Source organism: Nomascus leucogenys, chromosome 25 (genome assembly GCF_006542625.1).
Source record: "Nomascus leucogenys isolate Asia chromosome 25, Asia_NLE_v1, whole genome shotgun sequence".
Lineage (NCBI taxonomy): Eukaryota > Metazoa > Chordata > Mammalia > Primates > Hylobatidae > Nomascus > Nomascus leucogenys.
In genome coordinates, this window is record NC_044405.1 from 28,870,954 (window position 1) to 28,890,035 (window position 19,082).

General features: G+C 45.9%; 1 protein-coding gene across 1 annotated transcript in view; it reads left to right on the top strand.

Annotated features, from left to right (window-relative positions):
• The first annotated feature begins 493 nt into the window (after window positions 1–493).
• TRAPPC10 (trafficking protein particle complex 10) overlaps window positions 494–19,082 on the top strand; it is a 92,347-nt gene continuing 73,758 nt past the window's right edge. Inside the window, exon 1 of the mRNA XM_030806365.1 lies at window positions 494–745. Within this exon, the coding sequence (XP_030662225.1) occupies window positions 679–745 (67 nt within the window). The 5' untranslated portion in view covers window positions 494–678. The remainder of the gene's footprint in view (window positions 746–19,082) is intronic.

Consider the following 19,082-nt stretch of genomic DNA (forward strand, 5'->3'; position numbering starts at 1 on the left):
TGTGAGGTTTATTTTGTGGCATTCCGAAATGCCGAGGGCCAGGTCCCCACAAAAACCTTTGCGGCGTGAGGGAGACAGGAAGAGCCCAGCGGTAGGCGGAAGGCACACGCCGGGGATACTCAGCGGCGAGGGCCTGCGGGAGCCCCCAGAGCGAGAAGGAGCCCGGCCGCGGAGTAGCGACCCCGCCGCGGGACGCCCGAGCTGCGGGGAGCGCGAGGGCAGCGAGGCCGGCGTCTCCGGTCCGGGAGCGTCCAGGATCGCTCACTGCGCGCGAGGCCCGCCTGCCGAGTCCTGGGCTCAGCTCCGGCGCAGGGGCCAGCGGGGCGCCCACTGCCGAGGGAGGAAGATGGACGCGTCCTGGGAGCCCCGCTCCGCCTCCCACTTCCCACCTCCCGGTCCCGCGCGGCCGGCCCGGGCGCCCTTCCGTCGGAGGCCAGGCGCCGCTCATACCCGCCCCATGAAGCCTCGCGCGCCCCGGAAATGGTCATGCGGCGGCGCCGGGGCCGGAAGTGGCTGCGGCCGGCGGCAGCGGGCGGCAGCTGCGGCGCAACCGGCTCCGGAGCTGCCTAGGGCGGCCGGGCGGGCGGCGCCGCTCAGGCTCGGGCTCCGGCTGGGCCCGGCGCGGCCTCGGGGCTGCCCATGGGGCGCGGGGGGCCGGGCCGGTGACGCCGGACGCCCATGGACGCCTCTGAGGAGCCGCTGCCGCCGGTGATCTACACCATGGAGAACAAGCCCATCGTCACCTGTGAGTGCCCGGAGGCGGGGAGGGCGCGGCGGTCGTTGGGCGGGCCCGGGCCCTGGCGTCACGCACCCGGCGCCCGCAGACCTTCAGCCCCCGGCGCGCTCCGGGCTGGGCCGCTTCCTGGAGGTGTGACCGAGGCTGCGGCTTAGGCGTGGCCCTCCGACTTTTCGGGGACGCCCTCTGACCTTCCCGCCGGGCGACCTCTGACCCCTGGGGGGCGCCCTCCGGGCGGGCTGCAGTTGGAGCCGGTGGAACCCGGCGGAGTCTGCCCCGGACTGGGCGCGCGCTGCTGTCGAGGGCGAGGAGCGGGGGCTGCCGGCGCCCCGTCCCGCCCCCGTTGAGCCGCGCGTCCGGGACCTGGGGGCCCCGGCCTTTTCCGCCCGGCAGTTTTCCCCACGGGTGCCCTTTCCCCGACTCCGGGGAAGTCCTTGGGGGCTCGCAGAGTTGCAGGTGTTGGCGAAGTAGGAACAACAGTTTGTTGCGGGGTGAAGCGTCAGGCAGAGCCGCCGGGACTGCTTTCGCTCCCACACACTTCCCCGCCGCGCACTCAAACCATTTTACGGATGAGAAAGCCGAGGCTCGGGCGCTTAGGCGAGCTGCTCCCCATGAACAGCCTCCCGCTCAAGTCTACACTACGGACACCTGGTGCCTCTTGGGTGTCGTGTCCTCCCCGCACCCCTCTTTTAATGCATACACAAAGGAACTATTTTTCTGTTACGGGAAAAATGTTTCCTAAATTTTGTAAGTGTGACTCTCCAGTTTAAATACGGTTAAGAACAGTGAGCTTATGGGAAGTATTGAAGTGTTGGTTGGCTTTTTGGTGACTTGCAGAGAGGTGTTTCAAACTATTAACGATTTTTGACCTTTGACAGTATTCTGTATTTTCATGCATGTATGCAGTTAGTTTTTTTCTAATTGTCTTTCATGCTTTGAAAGGAAGCACTCTCTATTGCAGAATCTGGGTGCCCAGGCCACGGTAGACTGTATGTCGTGAGAACTGTTTCCTCTCGCTCTGTCAGCGGGGATGCACCTGCTGTGTTCCTTCCTGTTAGATCCCGGAGAAACTGGATATTGAAGGTTGAATTTTGTTGCTTCAGCTTTAGATGATAGACTTATTTCTTTCCTTCCTTTTGCTTTATTTTTTCTCTTCCTCCCCCCCTTTTTTTTCTACAGAGATCTAGACGAGATGATAGACTTTTCTTAGGGAAGTGGACTGTGTCTCATTTAAAATTGGAGACTTGCATAGTTCCGCAGTAGCTGTCTTTTTTCCTCCCCAGAATATTTGTCAGCTGGAAGTCTTTCCCTACTCTGTACCTTCAGCCCCAGAGGGCAGATGTGGGTAGAGCTGGTCTGCAGACCCTGCAGTTTCCCAGGGGCTTTCCCAGTGCTCAGGGAAGGAAGATGAAGCCATGCGCAGTTCATGTTAAGTTTTACTGTCTTCCAGATGTTGAACATTTTTCAACTGAAGTGCTGTGCACATTGTGAATGCTGGATACACATTAATTGCCTGTACGGACATCCACACATCTAATTTTATCTTCTACCTCCTAGCTTGCTTACATTTCAATAGCAATATGTATTTGTAGGCATTATGTAAATACATTTCTGAGGAGAAAGTTCCTAAGCTCTATTGGATTCAACCATAACTAAAGGGGTAAAATTTGTTATCTGGATGGTCAGTGTTGGAGATATTTAATGTTTAGTTTTGTACATGCATGCATCACGGACAGCTAAAGGATGCAGTTTTCTTTCCTACAGATTTATTGGATTGTCATCTTGGTGATGGTTTTTTTCCTGTGTTTTGAGCAGCAGAGTGAATTTTTTTTTTTTCTTCTTCCTTTTTGAGTCGGAGTCTTTCTCTGTCGCCCAGACTGGAGTGCAGTGGCGTGGTCTCGGCTCACTGCAACCTCTGCCTCCCAGGTTCAAGCGATTCTCCTTCCTTGGCCTCCCGAGTAGCTGGGATTACAGGCGCACGCTGCCATGCCCTGCTAATTTTTTTTTTTTTTTCCAGTAGAGACAGAGTTTCACCATGTTGGTCAGGCTGGTCTGGAACTCCTGACCTCGGGTTATCCACCTGCTCAGCCTCCCAAAGTGCTGGGATTACAGGCGTGAGCCCCCACCCTTGGCCTCGAGCAGCATAGTGAATGTAAATCTCTGCACGGATGGTACACTGTCTTAGAAGGTGCAAACTTTCATTCCTTGGAGTCTCAGAAGAGAAAGGGGCTTCAGTAGACTTTCAAAGTTAACTTGAAAAATGATCACTTTAAAAGTGAAGGTTTTTTAAAAAAGCTGACTTCATATTTCCCACTTGAAATTATGTTGTGGTATATCTGGAACTGAAGCTTTAGGAAGCACTTGGCCTGGTTTCACATTATACCTTCATCTTGCTCCCCTCTTTCAGCTATATATGTTTTGAAAGGAGAAGGTGGTATGAACAATTGTTTTAAAAAAATCCACCCGGAGGCTAATTAACTCTTAACTTTTTAATATTATGTATATAGTTCTCTTAGTAGGCAACATTTTTGTTTTCAAAAATCTTTTAAATTCTTACTTGAAATGGTATTACCTCAGATCTGTTCATTTTAAAATGAAAGTAAAGTTTATGCATGTTGTGAATTCTTTTTCATAGAATGTATAATATTTTACTTCAGTGAAAATGCATTCTGCTTAGACCTTTCTGGGAAGAATATAGAATGTAACTGGTTCAGGTGAATTTAAAACTGTGTATATGTAGGATATGTAGGGATAGAAGAATGAAAAGTTCCCAAAGATTAAGGGTAATTAGAACAGATTATTACTTTAAAACCTAGCTGATTATTTCGCTTCATTTTATTATTATTTTTTTTTAGAGATGGGGTCTCGCTCTGTCACCTAGGCTGGAGTGCAGTGGCATGGTCATAGCCGACTGCAGCCTTGCTGGGCTCAAGTGGTCCCCTCCCTTAGCCTGCCAAGTAGCCAGCACTACAGGTATGACCCACCTCATCTGGCCTGAATTATTTTGATAGTATTTTGAAGCTCTCCAAATTTTTTTTTTTTTCTCTGAGACAGTCTTTGCCCAGGCTGGAGTGCAGTGGCACGATCTCGGCTCACTGCAACCTCTGCCTCCCAGGTTCAGTCGATTCTCCTGCCTCAGCCTCCCAAGTAGCTGGGATTACAGGCATACACCACCATGCCCACCTAATTTTTGTATTTTAATAGAGACGCGGTTTCACCATGTTGGTCAGGCTGGTCTCAAACTCCTGACCTTAGGTGATCTGCCCGCCTCGGCCTCCCAAAGTGCTGGGATTACAGGCGTGAGCTCCCGCACCTGGCCCTAAATGTTTTAATAGACTTTGGCCCATAATTAAACCTCCTGCCTAATAGGCTCCTGTGAAGAGGGACTACCACAGTAGGGGCCTTCTTAAACTCAGAACTAGTTAAAGCTTGTAAATACTGAAGAGTGTATGTGAAATGTGCAGGGATGGGAGCTGAACAGTTAGTGGAACTAATGCTTTGACAGGGTTGGATGATGAATGACCGAATCATAGCAATAGGAAAACCTGTAGTATATTTTATTAATCATGAAAAATGCCTGGCAAAACTGAAACAAATCCAGCAGATCCATTTGGTCTAAATATAAATTTTAGCGTGGATTTTTTTTTCAGCCACAGGGTCAGTTTTCTGTTTTGAAATAGACTTGGGTTTCTGGTCTAAGGGTGTGTGAGGAAAGACAAGTTCCTTTTCCAGCTATCTCATTCAGTTAGTGACAAAGTTAATGTAATTCCAGTGATTCGTGGCTTTTCTTTGTTGACTGTCATCATACCTACAGTAGCACATATCTGTTATTACCTTGGAATTGAATTTATCTGAACAATAATGGTACCCTCCCTCTAGATGATCTGTTTTCATTAGTCACATCTATTGCCTGTTTCATTTTTCTGAGTTTCTGTATTTGGGGTTCCAAGTCTGATATTAGAAACTTTTAAAGGGGAAAACAGGCAACAGAAATGAGCAGATCTGTAGAGCTTCGTGTCTGGTTGGACTTTGGGATTTTCCCCTGTAGGTTAAAGTTTTTTTGATTTTAATTTTTATTTTTTTGAGACGGCATCTCGCTTTGTCGCCCAGGCTGGAGTGCGGGTGGTGCGATCTTGGCTAACTGCAAGCTCCGCCTCCCAGGTTCACGCCATTCTCCTGCCTCAGCCTCCCGAGTAGCTGGGACTACAGGCGCCCGCCACCACGCCTGGCTAATTGTTTGTATTTTTAGTAGAGACGGGATTTCACCATGTTAGCCAGGATGATCTCTATCTCCTGACCTCGTAATCTGCCTGTCTCAGCCTCCCAAAGTGCTGGGATTATAGGCATGAGCCACCGCGTCCAGCCAGGTTAAAGATTTTAAATTTGCACATTGAAATTTTCTACTGAACCTGAAAGTGTGGTGCTTGCGATTTAACCATCACTAGTTTTACTACCAGAAAAGTCACTTGAAACGTCTGTTTAAATGGGTGAATATGTTATAAATGCAGATTTTGTTCCATATTGAATTCTCAAGGCAATGTTGAACCAAAGATTGAAAAGTAGGAGAAACATTCTCCTTAGGAAACCTCAGTTGTCGCAGGGAGTATATATTTGGAGGCGGGGACTAAAGGCACCAACAAATGTGCTTAAGTTACTATGTCATTTCTACCCGAGCATGGTTAAAAACCATTCCATCTTGTACGCATGACCTCGGTTCTTACATAATTTCACAGACCCTTAGCTGTGAAACGGGTAGAGTACCAACCTCATTGGGTTGAGAAGGGTGTGTAAAGCACTCAGGAGAGTGTCAGGATTATAGTCAGTGTGCAAAAAAAGTTACTCAGGAGAGATTCCTCAATTTTCTCTGTTCACAGTGCTTTTAGTGTCTCGGTAATTTTTTTATGGCCCCTCTAGGCTAAAAGGAATACTTAAAAATTCCATTTATTAAGTAGTTAGGTTCCAGTAATTTATTAAATATTATATCCTAACAGGAGCTGTTTGAAAAAAAAATATGTAAGTTGGAAGAAAAAAATATTTTCATCATTCTTCCTAATCGCAGCAGTGTGCTACGGGGGAGGGGGCAGGCCCCGCAGGAGCTCTGTGGCGCCTCTCACCTGAGGGTAGGATTGGACGCTGCTGCTCCCTTTGGTTCTTTTTTTTTTTTCTTTTTGGTGGTACTTGCTTTTTATCAGAGCAGCCACCCTGTTTTGCGATGATAATGATGTAATTGAAAGAAGTGGAGCTCTGATCTGATGTTGACACTGTGAATACCTTATGTGGGGTTCCTACACCACAAGCATTGCTGTTTACCTCATAAATTTAAAATATCTCTTGGTGCCTCTCTGCGTAGTGTGTGGGAAGCCTAGGTACACAGTTTGAGAACCCGTGCTGTTAGTGTTATTAGCCCGACTCCAGGGTGGGTTTGAACTGATGCTTTAGAAGTGAAAAGCTTCCTTTCTTTTCAGCTCACACACCTACTTTACTACAAGATGTGTTTCTGAAGAGTTTCTAATAAGTTCTTTATGCAAATGAAATAGAAAGGTCCAATTTTCTTTCTTTTTTTTTTTTAAGTGCTGATGAATCTCTGAAATAATCAAGTATGATCCAGCTTGGGCAACATAGGTAATTCCTATTTCTACAAAAATGAAAATAAAAAAGTTAGCCAGGTGTGGTGGTGTGCGCCTGTACTCCCAGCTACTTGGGAGGCTGAGGTGGGAGGATCCCTTGGACCTGGGAAGTCCAGGCTGCAGTGATCTGTGATTGTACCTCACACTGCAACCTGGGTGACAGAGCAAGACCTGGTCTCAAAAAAAAAAAAAAAAGTCTGGGCGCAGTGACTCACACCCGTAATCCCAGCACTTTGGGAGGCCAAGGTGGGTGGATCATGAGGTCAAGAGATTGAGACCATCCTGGCCAACATGGTGAAACCCCGTCTCTACTAAAAATACAAAAATTAGCTGGGCGTGGTGGCTTGCATCTGTAGTCCCAGCTACTCGGGAGGTTGAGTCAGGAGAATCGCTTGAATCTGGGAGGCGGAGGTTGCAGTGAGCTGAGATCATGCCATCACACTCCAGCCTGGCGTGAGACTCCGTCTCAAAAAAAAAAAAATGTATGTCAGGCATAACACATGAGCCAGTCTTTCCTTAGAGAGTTTTTACTGTGTGCTTCCACCAGAGGCCTGCTAGCTGACAGTGTGATTGTGTGGCTCACCCTGGCTGAAAGTTGGTTATCTTTTAATGGAAATACAAGTAACTGACTTAAGGATTTTTTGTCATAGAAAAGTTTGTTGCCAGTTGACAGAGTGTCTTCCCTGGAGTCTCATGCTTTAGTGTGTAAGTGTGTGGTCTCCGAAGGTATCGCACACTGATCTCCAAGCACTGACCCTCCCACCCCTGTGCTCCACTCTAGATCCGGTGGCTTTAGATCTAGACTTACAGACCAGCAACAGCAGAAGACTACAGGGTCTTTTTTTTTAAGACATGGTCTCACTGTGTTGCCCAGGCTGGAGTGCAGTGGCATGATCTCGGCTCACTGCAGCTTCGACCTCCTGGGGTCAGGTGATTCTCCCACCTCAATCTCCCGAGTAGCTGCTTGTGCGCCACCTTACCCAGTTAATTTTTTGTATTTTCAGTAGAGATGGGGTTTCGCCATGTTGCCCAGGCAGGTTTTGAACTCCTGGACTCAAGCGATCCGCCCTCTTTGGCCTCCCAAAGTGCTGGGATTACAGGCATAAGCCACTGTGCCCAGACAGCTGCAGGGTCTTAAACAGTCAAAACATTCCCACCTCAGTGCCTGCTTCTGTGGTTGAGTTTGCCTCAGAGCCTCCTGTGGCTTCCTCTCCTGTGTCTCACCTTCTGTCTTTCTTCCTCAAATCTTTATCTGCTCTTAACCTGAATTTCAAATATAGTCACAATATTTTGGCCTTAGAGAATATTTGTTTTTAAATTAAAAATTGATAACCTTGGAGTCATTTGTGACTTCTTTTTTCTCTCACAATTGACATTATCTTTGAAATATATCTAGAATCCAGCTATATATAGGGCCTGCTTGGATAATCTGGGATAATCACATCTTGAGCTCCTGAACTTAATTAAGTCTACAAAGACCCCTTTCCTAAATAAGGTGACATTCACAGGTTTTGAGGGTTAGGATGTTGTGGGGCACCATGCCACCTGCCGCACCACTGTCTGTGTTAGCTACCAAGCGTGCAGTGGCCAGCATTCATCAAGCGTCTTTGGTTTTAGACAGCTGCGTCTGTCTTTGGAGGTTTGTCCTTCCTGTACTCCTGACCGAGGGAATGTTATCTTGACATTTGGGCTTTTGGGTTCTACATGTGGATACAAGGTGGGGTGATGCTTTCTTAGGAAAAGTCCAGCCTCTTCTGTGCTGTCTCCCTTATGTGGCTTTTTAGACGTTTGTTACATGGTGTTTCATTTCTGAATATTATTTTAGGCCCCTGTTTGCAGTTTTATTTTATTTTTTTTTAAACAATGACCAGGGACCATTCCATTGTATGTTTGGACATTTTTACTTATTTATTTATTTTTTGAGACGGAGTCTTGCTCTATTGCCCAGGCTGGAGTGCAGTGGCGTGATCTCGGCTCACTGCAAGCTCCGCCTCCCGGGTTCATGCCATTTTTCCTGCCTCAGCCTCCCGAGTAGCTGGGACTACAGGTGCCTGCCACCACGCCCGGCTAATTTTTTTGTATTTTTACTAGAGATGGAGTTTCATCGTGTTAGCCAGGGTGGTCTCGATCTCCTGACCTCGTGATCTGCCTGCCTCAGCCTCCCAAAGTGCTGGATTGCAGGCATGAGCCACCGTGCGCTTGGCCCATTTTTCTTATTTTTAACTGAGATCTGTTAGCAGTTTGAAGCGATTGTATACATTTCAGAGTTAGCTGGGCGTCGTGGTGCGTGCTTCTAGTCCTAGGTACTTGGGAGACAGACCAGAGGATTGCTTGAGCCCAGGAATTTGAGGGTGCAGTGAGCCATGTTTGTGCCACTTCACTCCAGTCTGGGCGACAGAGGGAGACCCTGTCTCAAAAAAGAAAAACAGAAAACAATTTCAGGGTTGAAATTTTTAGCGGAGCCTTGGAACTGACAACCACCTGTTAGGATAGTAACTTTAACTAAATCTGTAGCATGCCATTTGTGGGCACTGTCAGTTCACCTAGACCAGTCAGGAAGCTCTAAACATCCAGGTTAATGAGAAGGGCCATCAGAAGTCATTTTTAATTTGAGGAGCTGAGGGCTGGTTTTGCTGTGACTGGCCATGATCAGTGTAACTGTTCAGTAGCACAGCTCGGACCAATATTAGCATGTCTGATGACTCCTGCTTTACCAAGTACTTAGGGAAGGCAGACACCATCTGTTCACATGGAAGCAGGGAGTTTGTCCCTAAAATTAGGCCTCTGAGAAAGCCTTTGCCATATAATTAAATAAAAATGTCACTTTAGCATTCTAAGAATTGAGTAAGTCAGCTATACACTAGAAATTTTTAGTATAGTCTTACTCATTCCAAAATTAAATTCCTATTCTGAGAACTTGATACCCAGCACTGTCTTTGCTTCTCCTGTAGTCTGTTCTGTCCTTTGGGGATCCTGGGTTGTCTAGTGTGGAGTATGGAGGAGTTGGGCTGTTTTCATCAGTGAGCAAACATTTACGGAGCACCTATTACATGCCAGTTACTGCTGAAGGGGCTTGGGTTATGTCAGCGAGCAAAGATCCCAACCCTTTGAGAGTTTACATTCTGGCAAGAAGAGATAGACAATAGACAAATAATGTTAGGTGACAAATGCTGTGGAAAAAAGAAAAAGAGAAGGATAAGGGAAATGGAAGAACTGTAACATTTCACATATTTTATTATAAAAGTTTGCAATATGTATAAAAGTAGACAGAATATTATAAAGAGACCCTACAAAACTTTCACCCAACTACAACAATTAGGTGAATTGCCCGATCTCGCTTCTCTATACCCCTCATTCTCCCCAGTCTTATATTATTTTGAAGCAAATCTCAGACATATAATTTATCCACGAATGGATGTTATGGACTGAACATTTGTGTCCCTTCCTACACACCGAAGCCCTGACTCCCAGTGTGCTAAGAATAGGAGATGGGCCTTTGAGAAGTACCAGGGTTAGATGAGGTCAGGAGGGTGGGCCCTTTATTATGGGGTTAGATGAGGAAGAGTGAGAGGACACCTCCCCCTTGAAACGAGGAAAGGCCACCTGAGGATAACAGCAAGGAAGTGGCTGTCTGCAGTCTGTGACACAGGTCTCACCAGAAACCTAATCTACTGACACCTTGATCTCGGGCTTCTTGACCTACAGAGTTATGAGAAAATACATTGCGATTTTTTTTTTTCTTTCATAGGGTCTTTTCAGAGAAAAAAACAAACAAAAACAAAAAAAACTGTTTTCTAAGCCACCCAGTCTATGGCATTTTTTTCTTTTTAAAAATTTTTTTATTTTTTTTTTTCTTTCATGGTATTTTTTAATTACACCTAAAATGTTTCTTTCTTTCTTTCTTTTGTTTTTGTTTTTGAGATGGAGTTTCGCTCTTGTTGCCCGGGCTGGAGTGCAGTGGCACAATCTCGGCTCACTGCAACCTCCGCCTCTCGGGTTCAAGCAACTCTCCTGCCTCAGCTTCCCAAGTAGCTGGGATTACAGGCACATGCCACCACGCCTGGCTAATTTTTTTTTTTTTTTTTTTTTTTTTGAGAAGGAATTTCACTCTTGTTGCCCATGCTGGAGTGCAGTGATGCGATCTTGGCTCACCGCAACCTCTGCCTCCCAGGTTCAAGCGATTCTCCTGCCTCAGCCTCCGGAGTAGCTGGAATTACAGGCATGTGCCACCACGCCCAGCTAATTTTGTATTTTTTTTTTTTTACAAAGACGGGGTTTGTTAGTAGTGATGGGGTTTCTCCATGTTGGTCAGTCTGGTCTCGAACTCCCGACCTCAGGTGATCTGCCCACCTTTGCTTCCCAAAGTGCTGGGATTACATGTGTGAGCCACCACGCCTGGCCCTAAAACGTTTCTTAATACCAAATATTCAGTGTTTAAGTTTCCAATGTGTCTTAAATGTCTATTTTTAAAACTGTTTGAATTAGTATCCAATGACAGTTTTTAGATAAATCCTTTGTCTCTTAAAATCTTCATGTTCCTTCTGTCTTTTTTCTTTATAACTTGATGAACCTGCCTCATTTGTCCTGAAGAGGTCCCACTGCCTAGACTTTGGTAGTTGGAGCTGGAGGCTGGGTCAGCTTCAGGCTGGACTTTTTGTTGGCAGGACTGTATCATGGGTGGTGGTGTTCTTCCAGCAGGTGCGTGGTGTCTGATTACCTCTCCTTTTGGAAATTGGCAGCCATTTATTTTCACATCACTAATTCCCTAAAGGTTGCAAAATGGTGATATTCTCATTTCCCTATTTCTTTTCTCTTTTTTTTTTTTTTTTTTGAGACAGAGTCTCATTCTGTCACCCAGGCTGGAGTGCAGTGGCACCATCTCGGCTCACTGCAAGCTCTGCCTCCCAGGTTCACGCCATTCTCCTGCCTCAGCCTCCCGAGTAGCTGGGACTACAGGCGCCCGTCACCACGCCCGGCTAATTTTTTGTATTTTTTAGTAGAGACGGGGTTTCACCATGTTAGCCAGGATAGTCTCGATCTCCTGACCTTGTGATCCTCCCGCCTCAGCCTCCCAAAGTGCTGGGATTACAGGCGTGAGCCACCGCGCCCGGCCTATGTAACCATTTTCAAAGTGAGTTGGTTCACTGGCATCCTTCAGAGGTGATCAGTTGGTGTGTTTTTGTTGTTCGTTTAGTATGGCTGTGAACTTAATCATTATGAACATACTTGGTGTGTTTCAATCCATTGCATTGTTGCCTCGTTGGTGGGCAGGTTGTTCTCCTTTTAGCCAGGGAGAGTCTCTTTCATGTTGGGGTCTAAGATAGAGGTGTCTTTGTCAGATTCTTTCCTATCTAGCCTGACAAGATGTTCCGGGCTCATTTTGAACATCTGTGCTTAGCAATTGCCAAGCAGCCCTGATTCCTTTTAGTGAAAAATAGTATTTCAAGACCATAGTCTGCAAGCTTGGGCTCCTAGTTGCTGTGAGGCCTTTTCAATGGACAGAGCTAGGGATAGCTAGGAATGTTTGTTTGTTTGTTTGTTTGTTTGTTTTTTGTTTTTGTTTTGTTTTGTTTTGAGACAGGCTCTTACTCTGTTGCCCATGCTGTAGTGCAATGGCACGATCTCAGCCCACTGCAACCTCTGCCTCTCAGGTTCAAGAGATTCTTGTGCCTCAGCCTCCCGTGTAGTGAGTAGCTGGGATTACAGGTGCATGCCACCACATCTAGCTAATTTTTATATTTTTAGTAGAGACAGGGTTTTAATTAACAGCTCCATCCTCTGTGTTTTCTCTTTTCCACACTGAAAATCCTAATTCTCATGGGTACTTGAGGAGGCTAGAGTTAGAGGTTCCCCAGCTCGTGCTGCTTCAGTCACCTGGAGGGCTTGTGGACACACAGATGGCTGGGTCCGTTCCCCATTTCTGAATGAACAGGTCTGGGTGGGGCCTGAGAATGAGCATTTCTAACAAATGCCCAGGCAATGCTGATGCTGCAGGGCCAGGGGCCACTGAATAGAACGTCACATGATTGCTCAGTTGCTTTCAGTTGCTTTATCCCTCATTACATAGACTCCGAATAACACTATTAACTCCACCGTCAACAACAGGACTAGTGAACACAGGTCTAGCACAGTTTTTGACCATTCTTATTGGCATTTGGATGTATCCTATAAGGAATGAACTGTCAAATTACTGTAGTTTTAAAGTTACTTGTCATAGCTCCTCTCTCTGAGATTATACCACTGAATGTAATGTATACATTTACGTTCACTTGTTTTATTTTTCCTGATTATTTTTAGGGAAAACCTTTAAAAAATCTAATTGCTTTATAATTATATAAAATATTTACTTCCAAAATTAAATCTACCAAATGAGGTCTGTTTAAAGAAGTGTTGTGTGCGTTCTGTCCTCTGCATGCTAGCTCCTCCCTTCCTGAGTACTCCATCACAGTTTTTATGGTTTTCCTTCCATGCGAAAAACATCCAGACATATTTGTATTTCCCTTTCTTAGCTTAGACGTTGCCAACTGCACACACTGTCCCACCTGACTTTCCCCCGGACTCCACTCCACGCTAGGAGTCTGTTGAGATCATTCTCATTCCATGATGTCGCTGTTCCGTGGTTTATTCTGCCAGTCCCCTCCTGGTGGAATTTGAGTTGTTTTGTGTTTTACTGTTTCCAGTAGTTGTGCATAGATAGCCTGTCTGTGGCCTTTCCGATGGCCCTGTTGAGACGGAGCCCTGCAGGGCGGGTTGCTGGGCTGAGGTAAATGGTTATGTCACTGTGCTGATGCTGCCTCAGCTCCCTCCTGAATGCTTGCACCATTGGGAAACTGCCTGTAGGCCTCACTGAGAAGCCAGCCCTTGAACAAGGCTGTGGCAAAGGGGAAGTCTGGGGAAAGACCAGTTTGGGAACCCTTCTGTCTAAAGCCTTAAGGCATTGGGGTGCCAGGAACAGGAGTGTCTCTTTTTAACTTGTAAATACAGTACTGTGGTTCAAACTGTTACAGTAATGCTGTGTTTATTTAAAAAATGTATACACTGTTAAAGGCTGATGCCTCTGTATTCTTATATTCAGATGCACTTATCTAGTCTTTTTGTTTTTAAACTCTTGAATTTTAAGTTTGCTCTCCGAGGGCTAGAGAAGGCAACGTGTTTCCTTGATTGGAAGAGTTCATTCAACTTCTTAACATTCTTGGCCTGTGTGTTCTTGTGTTTTAAGTTAAAACAGAAAAAGACTGAGACTTTCTGTTTTTTGACTAGTCTTTATGTGTAGTAGTTCCTTTTCTGCAAATTTCCACAGTAGGAAACTTGATGAACACTAATGTATGGGTTTTCTTTTGATCCCACCTGCAGTGGGTAGTATTGTCATATAACTGGGTGCTGCGAGAGCAGCAGAGGGCAGGTTGTGTGTGTGTGTGTGTGTGTGTGTGTGTGTGTGTGTGTGTCAGAGGGAAGGTAGAGGGCAGGTGTGTGTGTGTGTGTGTGTGTCTCAGAGGGAAGGTAGAGGGCAGGGTGTGTGTGTGTGTGTGTGTGTGTGTGTGTGTGTGTCAGAGGGAAGGTAGAGACCACAGGAAGGACCTGGAGGAGAGCCAGGATGAATGGGTGTAACCTTAAGCCAGCGATGACATGGCAGGGGGTGTACTGAGTACTTCTTTAGACTTGGCCTTTAAACTTAGTGGTGCAGAACTGTGGGAGGGTTCATTTGCTTTACTTCCCAAATGTGTGCCTTCTAATGAAGGGAGGACAGTGTCTGTGCTAGAAATGTGGAGTCAGTTGCCTAGTCATGTTAGGGGATGACTAAACCGTGCTTTCTACCTAGAGAATCTGGATAACATCTGGATCCATTTTTGTGCTTTCTCGTTGACCTTCACTCCCTGCCCCCACCCCTGACTGCGAAGGCTTTTCACTCTGGCAGGAGCACTGGGGAGGCCTCCATACCCATGATTGTGCATTTGATGTTAGTTTTCACCATGAAAGAGATCCCAATCTGAAGCATTAATTTTCATTACTGCTTCGACATTATACACGAATTATAGTAAATACTTTATGCATTATTGAACAGGCTGAGATGACTTCCCAGTTTATAATCTTGGATGTTTTTATCGTCCATTTGAAAGCCCGTTTTACCAAAAGCCATTGAGGGGAAATGAATGTATGGCTTATGGGCAAGCACTTGCATTCCTAGGCTTGAAGACAGTGCCCTTTCTAATCCGGTGTTTTCAAACATGAACTGCCTCATAGTGGATTGTAGCTTTCTTTTGTTAATAGGCTTAAATAATCATTTCTGCAAAGTTTTCTATAAAGCAAATCTTAGATAAATTATACGTTTCCTTTGACTTTTGTGTTCAAAAATAGAATCATAGAACCTTGCTTGGAGGGCCTTAAAATTAGTTCATCTCTTGTCTAGTCCAGTCACTCCACTGCTTGTAGTCGCAACTGGGAGATGACCCAGCCCCTGGTTGAGGCCCCCAGCTGTGGGGCACTTTCTGTCATTCTTCACCCCCCTCCACCCTCAGGTTCTTTTCTCTTAGGCCACAGCACTTCTTGGGTTGAGCTAAATCCATTTCTCTGTCTTTTCCACCGGTTAGTGCTCTGGGGCCTATGAAGCCCTACAGAGTAAAGCCAGCGTTTTAAAATAAGACAGCCCATTAGGTGGCTGAGGACAGTGTCTTGTTAACAGGTTGAAACACTCCAAATGTCTCCAACAATTTTAAGATAAAGCGAGATGTATTTTATTAGAAAACTTACTGTTCCTTTTACCAAGATTATACTAAAGAATTTGAAGAAAAATTGTCCTGTATCAGAGTATCAGCAAATATTCAGACTCTTTGTGTCAAGATTTTTTTTTCCAACATTAATCTCCAAATAAAAGTATTGACCTTGAAAATATATCATGTCAGGTATTTAGGAAAGCGACAAACTGACTGAACATTCTGTTTTGCTTAGCCACTCTCTCATGGCTATAACTTCGTGATCCTTTTATACTTTTGTATGAGTAAGACCATCACAGCTTTGCGCGTTCAATAATTGGTTCAGTAAAAAACAGATGACAGAAATGTTCACTCTGTCTGCGGAAGGCCTTTTGGAACCCATATTTTCAGCCAACCATTGTTAAAACAACTGCTGCAGAGTAAGTAGTAAACTTGTTAGAACTAAGAAGTTGGGAAGGAGCACAGGGCAGTATTGAGTCCCAAGCTAAGCTACCTGGGTTCGAATCCCAGCCTTGGTGCTCATTTGCTTGATGTTGGGCCAATTAGGGGAGTTCTTGATGCCTTGGTTTCCATATGAGGGTTCAGGGTGAGTATGTGTGAAGTGCCGGGGGCATAGCAGGCCCACGGTGCTGTCTGTAGGGACAGTAAACAGATGGCCCTTCTCTTGACTCTGTTACCTAGCAGCTGTTCTGTGACCCTAATGTGATGGTGTTGGGAGGTGGGGCCTTTGGGAGGTGATTGGGTCATGTGGCTGGAGTCCCCACAAAAGGGATTAGTGCCCTTATAAAAAAGGGCCCCAGAGATCTCCCTTGCCCCTTCCCCCACATGAAGGCACAGCAATACCAAGGTACTCAATCTGCTGAAGCCTTGACTCAGACTTACACCCTCCGGAAATGATGAATAAATTTCTGCTGTTTATAAGCCATCCTAGTTTATTGTATGTTGTTGTGGCAGCCTGAACGGACTAAGACATTGAATTTATTGAAATGTTACCTGTTACACTAAATCACTGAAGTCATCTTTTTGAATTCTTTCCCCCGTCGTGTTTAATTCTCATTTGCTTTGAACATAAAAGGTTTTGAATTACACAAGTAACGCGTGAGTACGTGCTCGTAAAAATCCCAGGGAATACAGTAATAATTCAGGAAATAGCTAAGCCTATGTTAGTAATCTGATTGCATGTAACAGAAAAGCCAATTGCAACTGCATAAATAATCCGAAAACTGATTGGTCCATGTAATCAGACCCCAGAGCTCTGCCCCCCTTTCCCGGGGATTCTCTGAACTGGGCTTTCCTCAGCCTGGGGGCCCATCCAGCGGGTCCGGGCGGCACCCTAGAAAGAGTGCCCGCGTCCCTCTGGGTGGCTGCTGCTTGCCATTCCCTCTACATGTCTCTTCCCATTTGGGGGCTCCAGTGCCTGCTGTTCAGCCAGGGTGATGCTGTGCTCCCATGGGCTCTGGGGATCCATGGCGCCCCAGCTCCCTGACCTGCTGCACCCTCTTATCTCCCTGTCTCCCCAGTTGCCATGAGAGCCTATGGTGGGTGTGGAGACGCACAGGGAGGGGGGTGTATGTAGTGAAGTTGTATTTTGAATTGCTCCTATAAATTATATTGATAGGTCTCCTCTGTCACCAAAAAAAGGAGACCTTAGTTATTGGAATAAATGGCCTGAGTTGACTCAAATAGCCTCTTGAGTCAGAACAGTAAACTTGGTGACTTTGTGAACAGGGTTTTCTGAACGTGGCCACATCAATCTCAAGCCCCGTTTTGGCTCTTAGGAACTACCTTATTAACAACCGAGTTCTTACTGGGGTTTTGCTCCTGCCTCTGTTGCCCGTGGGATTAAAATGAAAAATCAGCCTGGAAGGTGCTCTGCCTTGCAGTTCAGCCCTCAGAGCCCTAGTGACTTTTCTGCTTAATGGTTGGGTTAGTTCAGGTAACTACAAAGTCTGTGTTGTTAATTTAATTACCTACCGTGTGAGCCAAGATTGAATTCTTTTGGGCTCTTGAACTTAAGCTGTTCACCATCTCCTTTTTTTTTTTTTTTTGAGATGAAGTCTCGCTCTGTCGCCCAGGCTGTGCAGTGGCGTGATCTCGGTTCACTGCAAGTTCCGCCTCCCAGGTTCACATCATTCTCCTGCCTCAGCCTCCCGAGTAACTGGGACTATAGGTGCCCGCCACCACGCCCGGCTGATTTTTTGTATTTTTAGTAGAGATGGGGTTTCACTGTGTTAGCCAGGATGGTCTTGATTTCCTGACCTCGTGATCCGCCCACCTCGGCCTCCCAAAATTTTTTTTTTTTTTTTTTTTTTTTTTTTTTTTTTTTTTTTTTTTTTTTTTTGAGACAGAGTCTTGCTCTGTTGACAGCCTGGAGTGCAGTGTCACAATCTCGGCTCACTGCAACCTCCACCTCCTGGGTTCAAGCGATTCCCCTGCCTCAGCCTCCCGATTAGCTGGGACTACAGGCGCGTACCATCTTGCCCAGCTAATTTTTGTATTTTTAGTAGAGACGGGGTTTCACCTTGTTGGCCAGGATGATCTCGATCTCTTGACCTTGTGATCCGCCCACCTCGGCCTCCCAATGTGCTGGGATTACAGGTGCAAGCCACTGCGCCCAGCTGCTCTTCACCATCTTCGAAGTGCTGGTTCTCCATACCCCATTTTCAAAGGCATCTCTAATTTTATAAGACTTGATGTGAAGATTTAAGACTGTATTAAAATAATGGTTGTATATGCTGAGAAAATTGTGATTTTTCTTCACATTCTTAATGCAGAGCTTCAGTGGGTTAGAATTTGGCCTTCAAATCTACGTTGGGGCGCTGTCTTAGTGTGCTAGGGCTGCTGCCGCAGAGTCACACAGTCTGGGTGGCTTAGCAGAAATGCATTGTGTCACAGCTCTGGAGACCAGGTCCAGGCATCCACAGCATGGGCCTCTGTGTCCCCATGGGGCCTTCCTGCATTCCTTCTGTCTGTGTGACCAAATCTTCTCTTTACACCAGTCAGTTGGATTAGGGCCCATCCCGAAGACCTCGTTTTAACTGAGCTACCTTATCAACTTCGAAGACCTTATCTTCATATGGTTATATTCTGAGGTACTGGATTTTAGGGCTTCAACAGGTAGGTTTTTGTGGGACACAGTTCAGCCCATAACAGGTACTGAGGTCAGATGGTCACAGGTCAAATCCCTCCTTACGTCAGATGACACTTTTGCCGCTGTTGGATGTGCTGATTGACCGGCCATCTTCTAGGTGAACACAGGTTAGAGAGTTAGTCCATGATGGAATGCGAGAGACATTGCTACTTGGTAGTCTCCATTTAGACGAGTCTTACTGTATGGCAGGGTTCCCGGGGAGAAGAGCTTGGAGCAGGTGTTGGAGGCAGTTCCTCTTTTTCTCTGTACGGATGTTATTTGTATATGTATGTGAAGTAACTGTATTGCAAAGACAATGTGAGAGAGAGCGAGAGTGTGTGTGTGTGTGTGTGTGTGTGTGTGTGTGTGTGTGTGTGTAGTTTTATATAGAAAACCAAGTGGAAGAGGAGAAAGCTTCCATTTAGTTGCCTTACTTTCCACTTAGCAAAGAGTAATGATTTTTATATATTAATCTGGGAACTGTTTAACAGGACAACAGAAATTGGCAATCAAAGTTAAGAAACCAGACGCTAACTAAAGATTTTCTTCTTTTCTTTTATTGATTTTTTTTCTTTCTTTCTTTTTTTTTTTTTTTTTTGAGATAGAGTTTCGCTCTCGTTGCCCAGGCTGGAGTGCAATAGTGCAATCTTGGCTCACTGCAACCTCTGCCTCCCGATTCAAACGATTCTCCTGCCTCAGCCTCCCGAGTAGCTAGGATTACAGGCATGCGCCACCACACCCGGCTAATTTTGTATTTTTTTAGTAGAGACAAGGTTTCTCCATGTTGGTCAGGCTGGTTTCAAACTCCCTACCTCAGGTGATCTGCCCACCTCGGCCTCCCAAAATGCTGGGATTACAGGTATGAGCCATCACGCCTG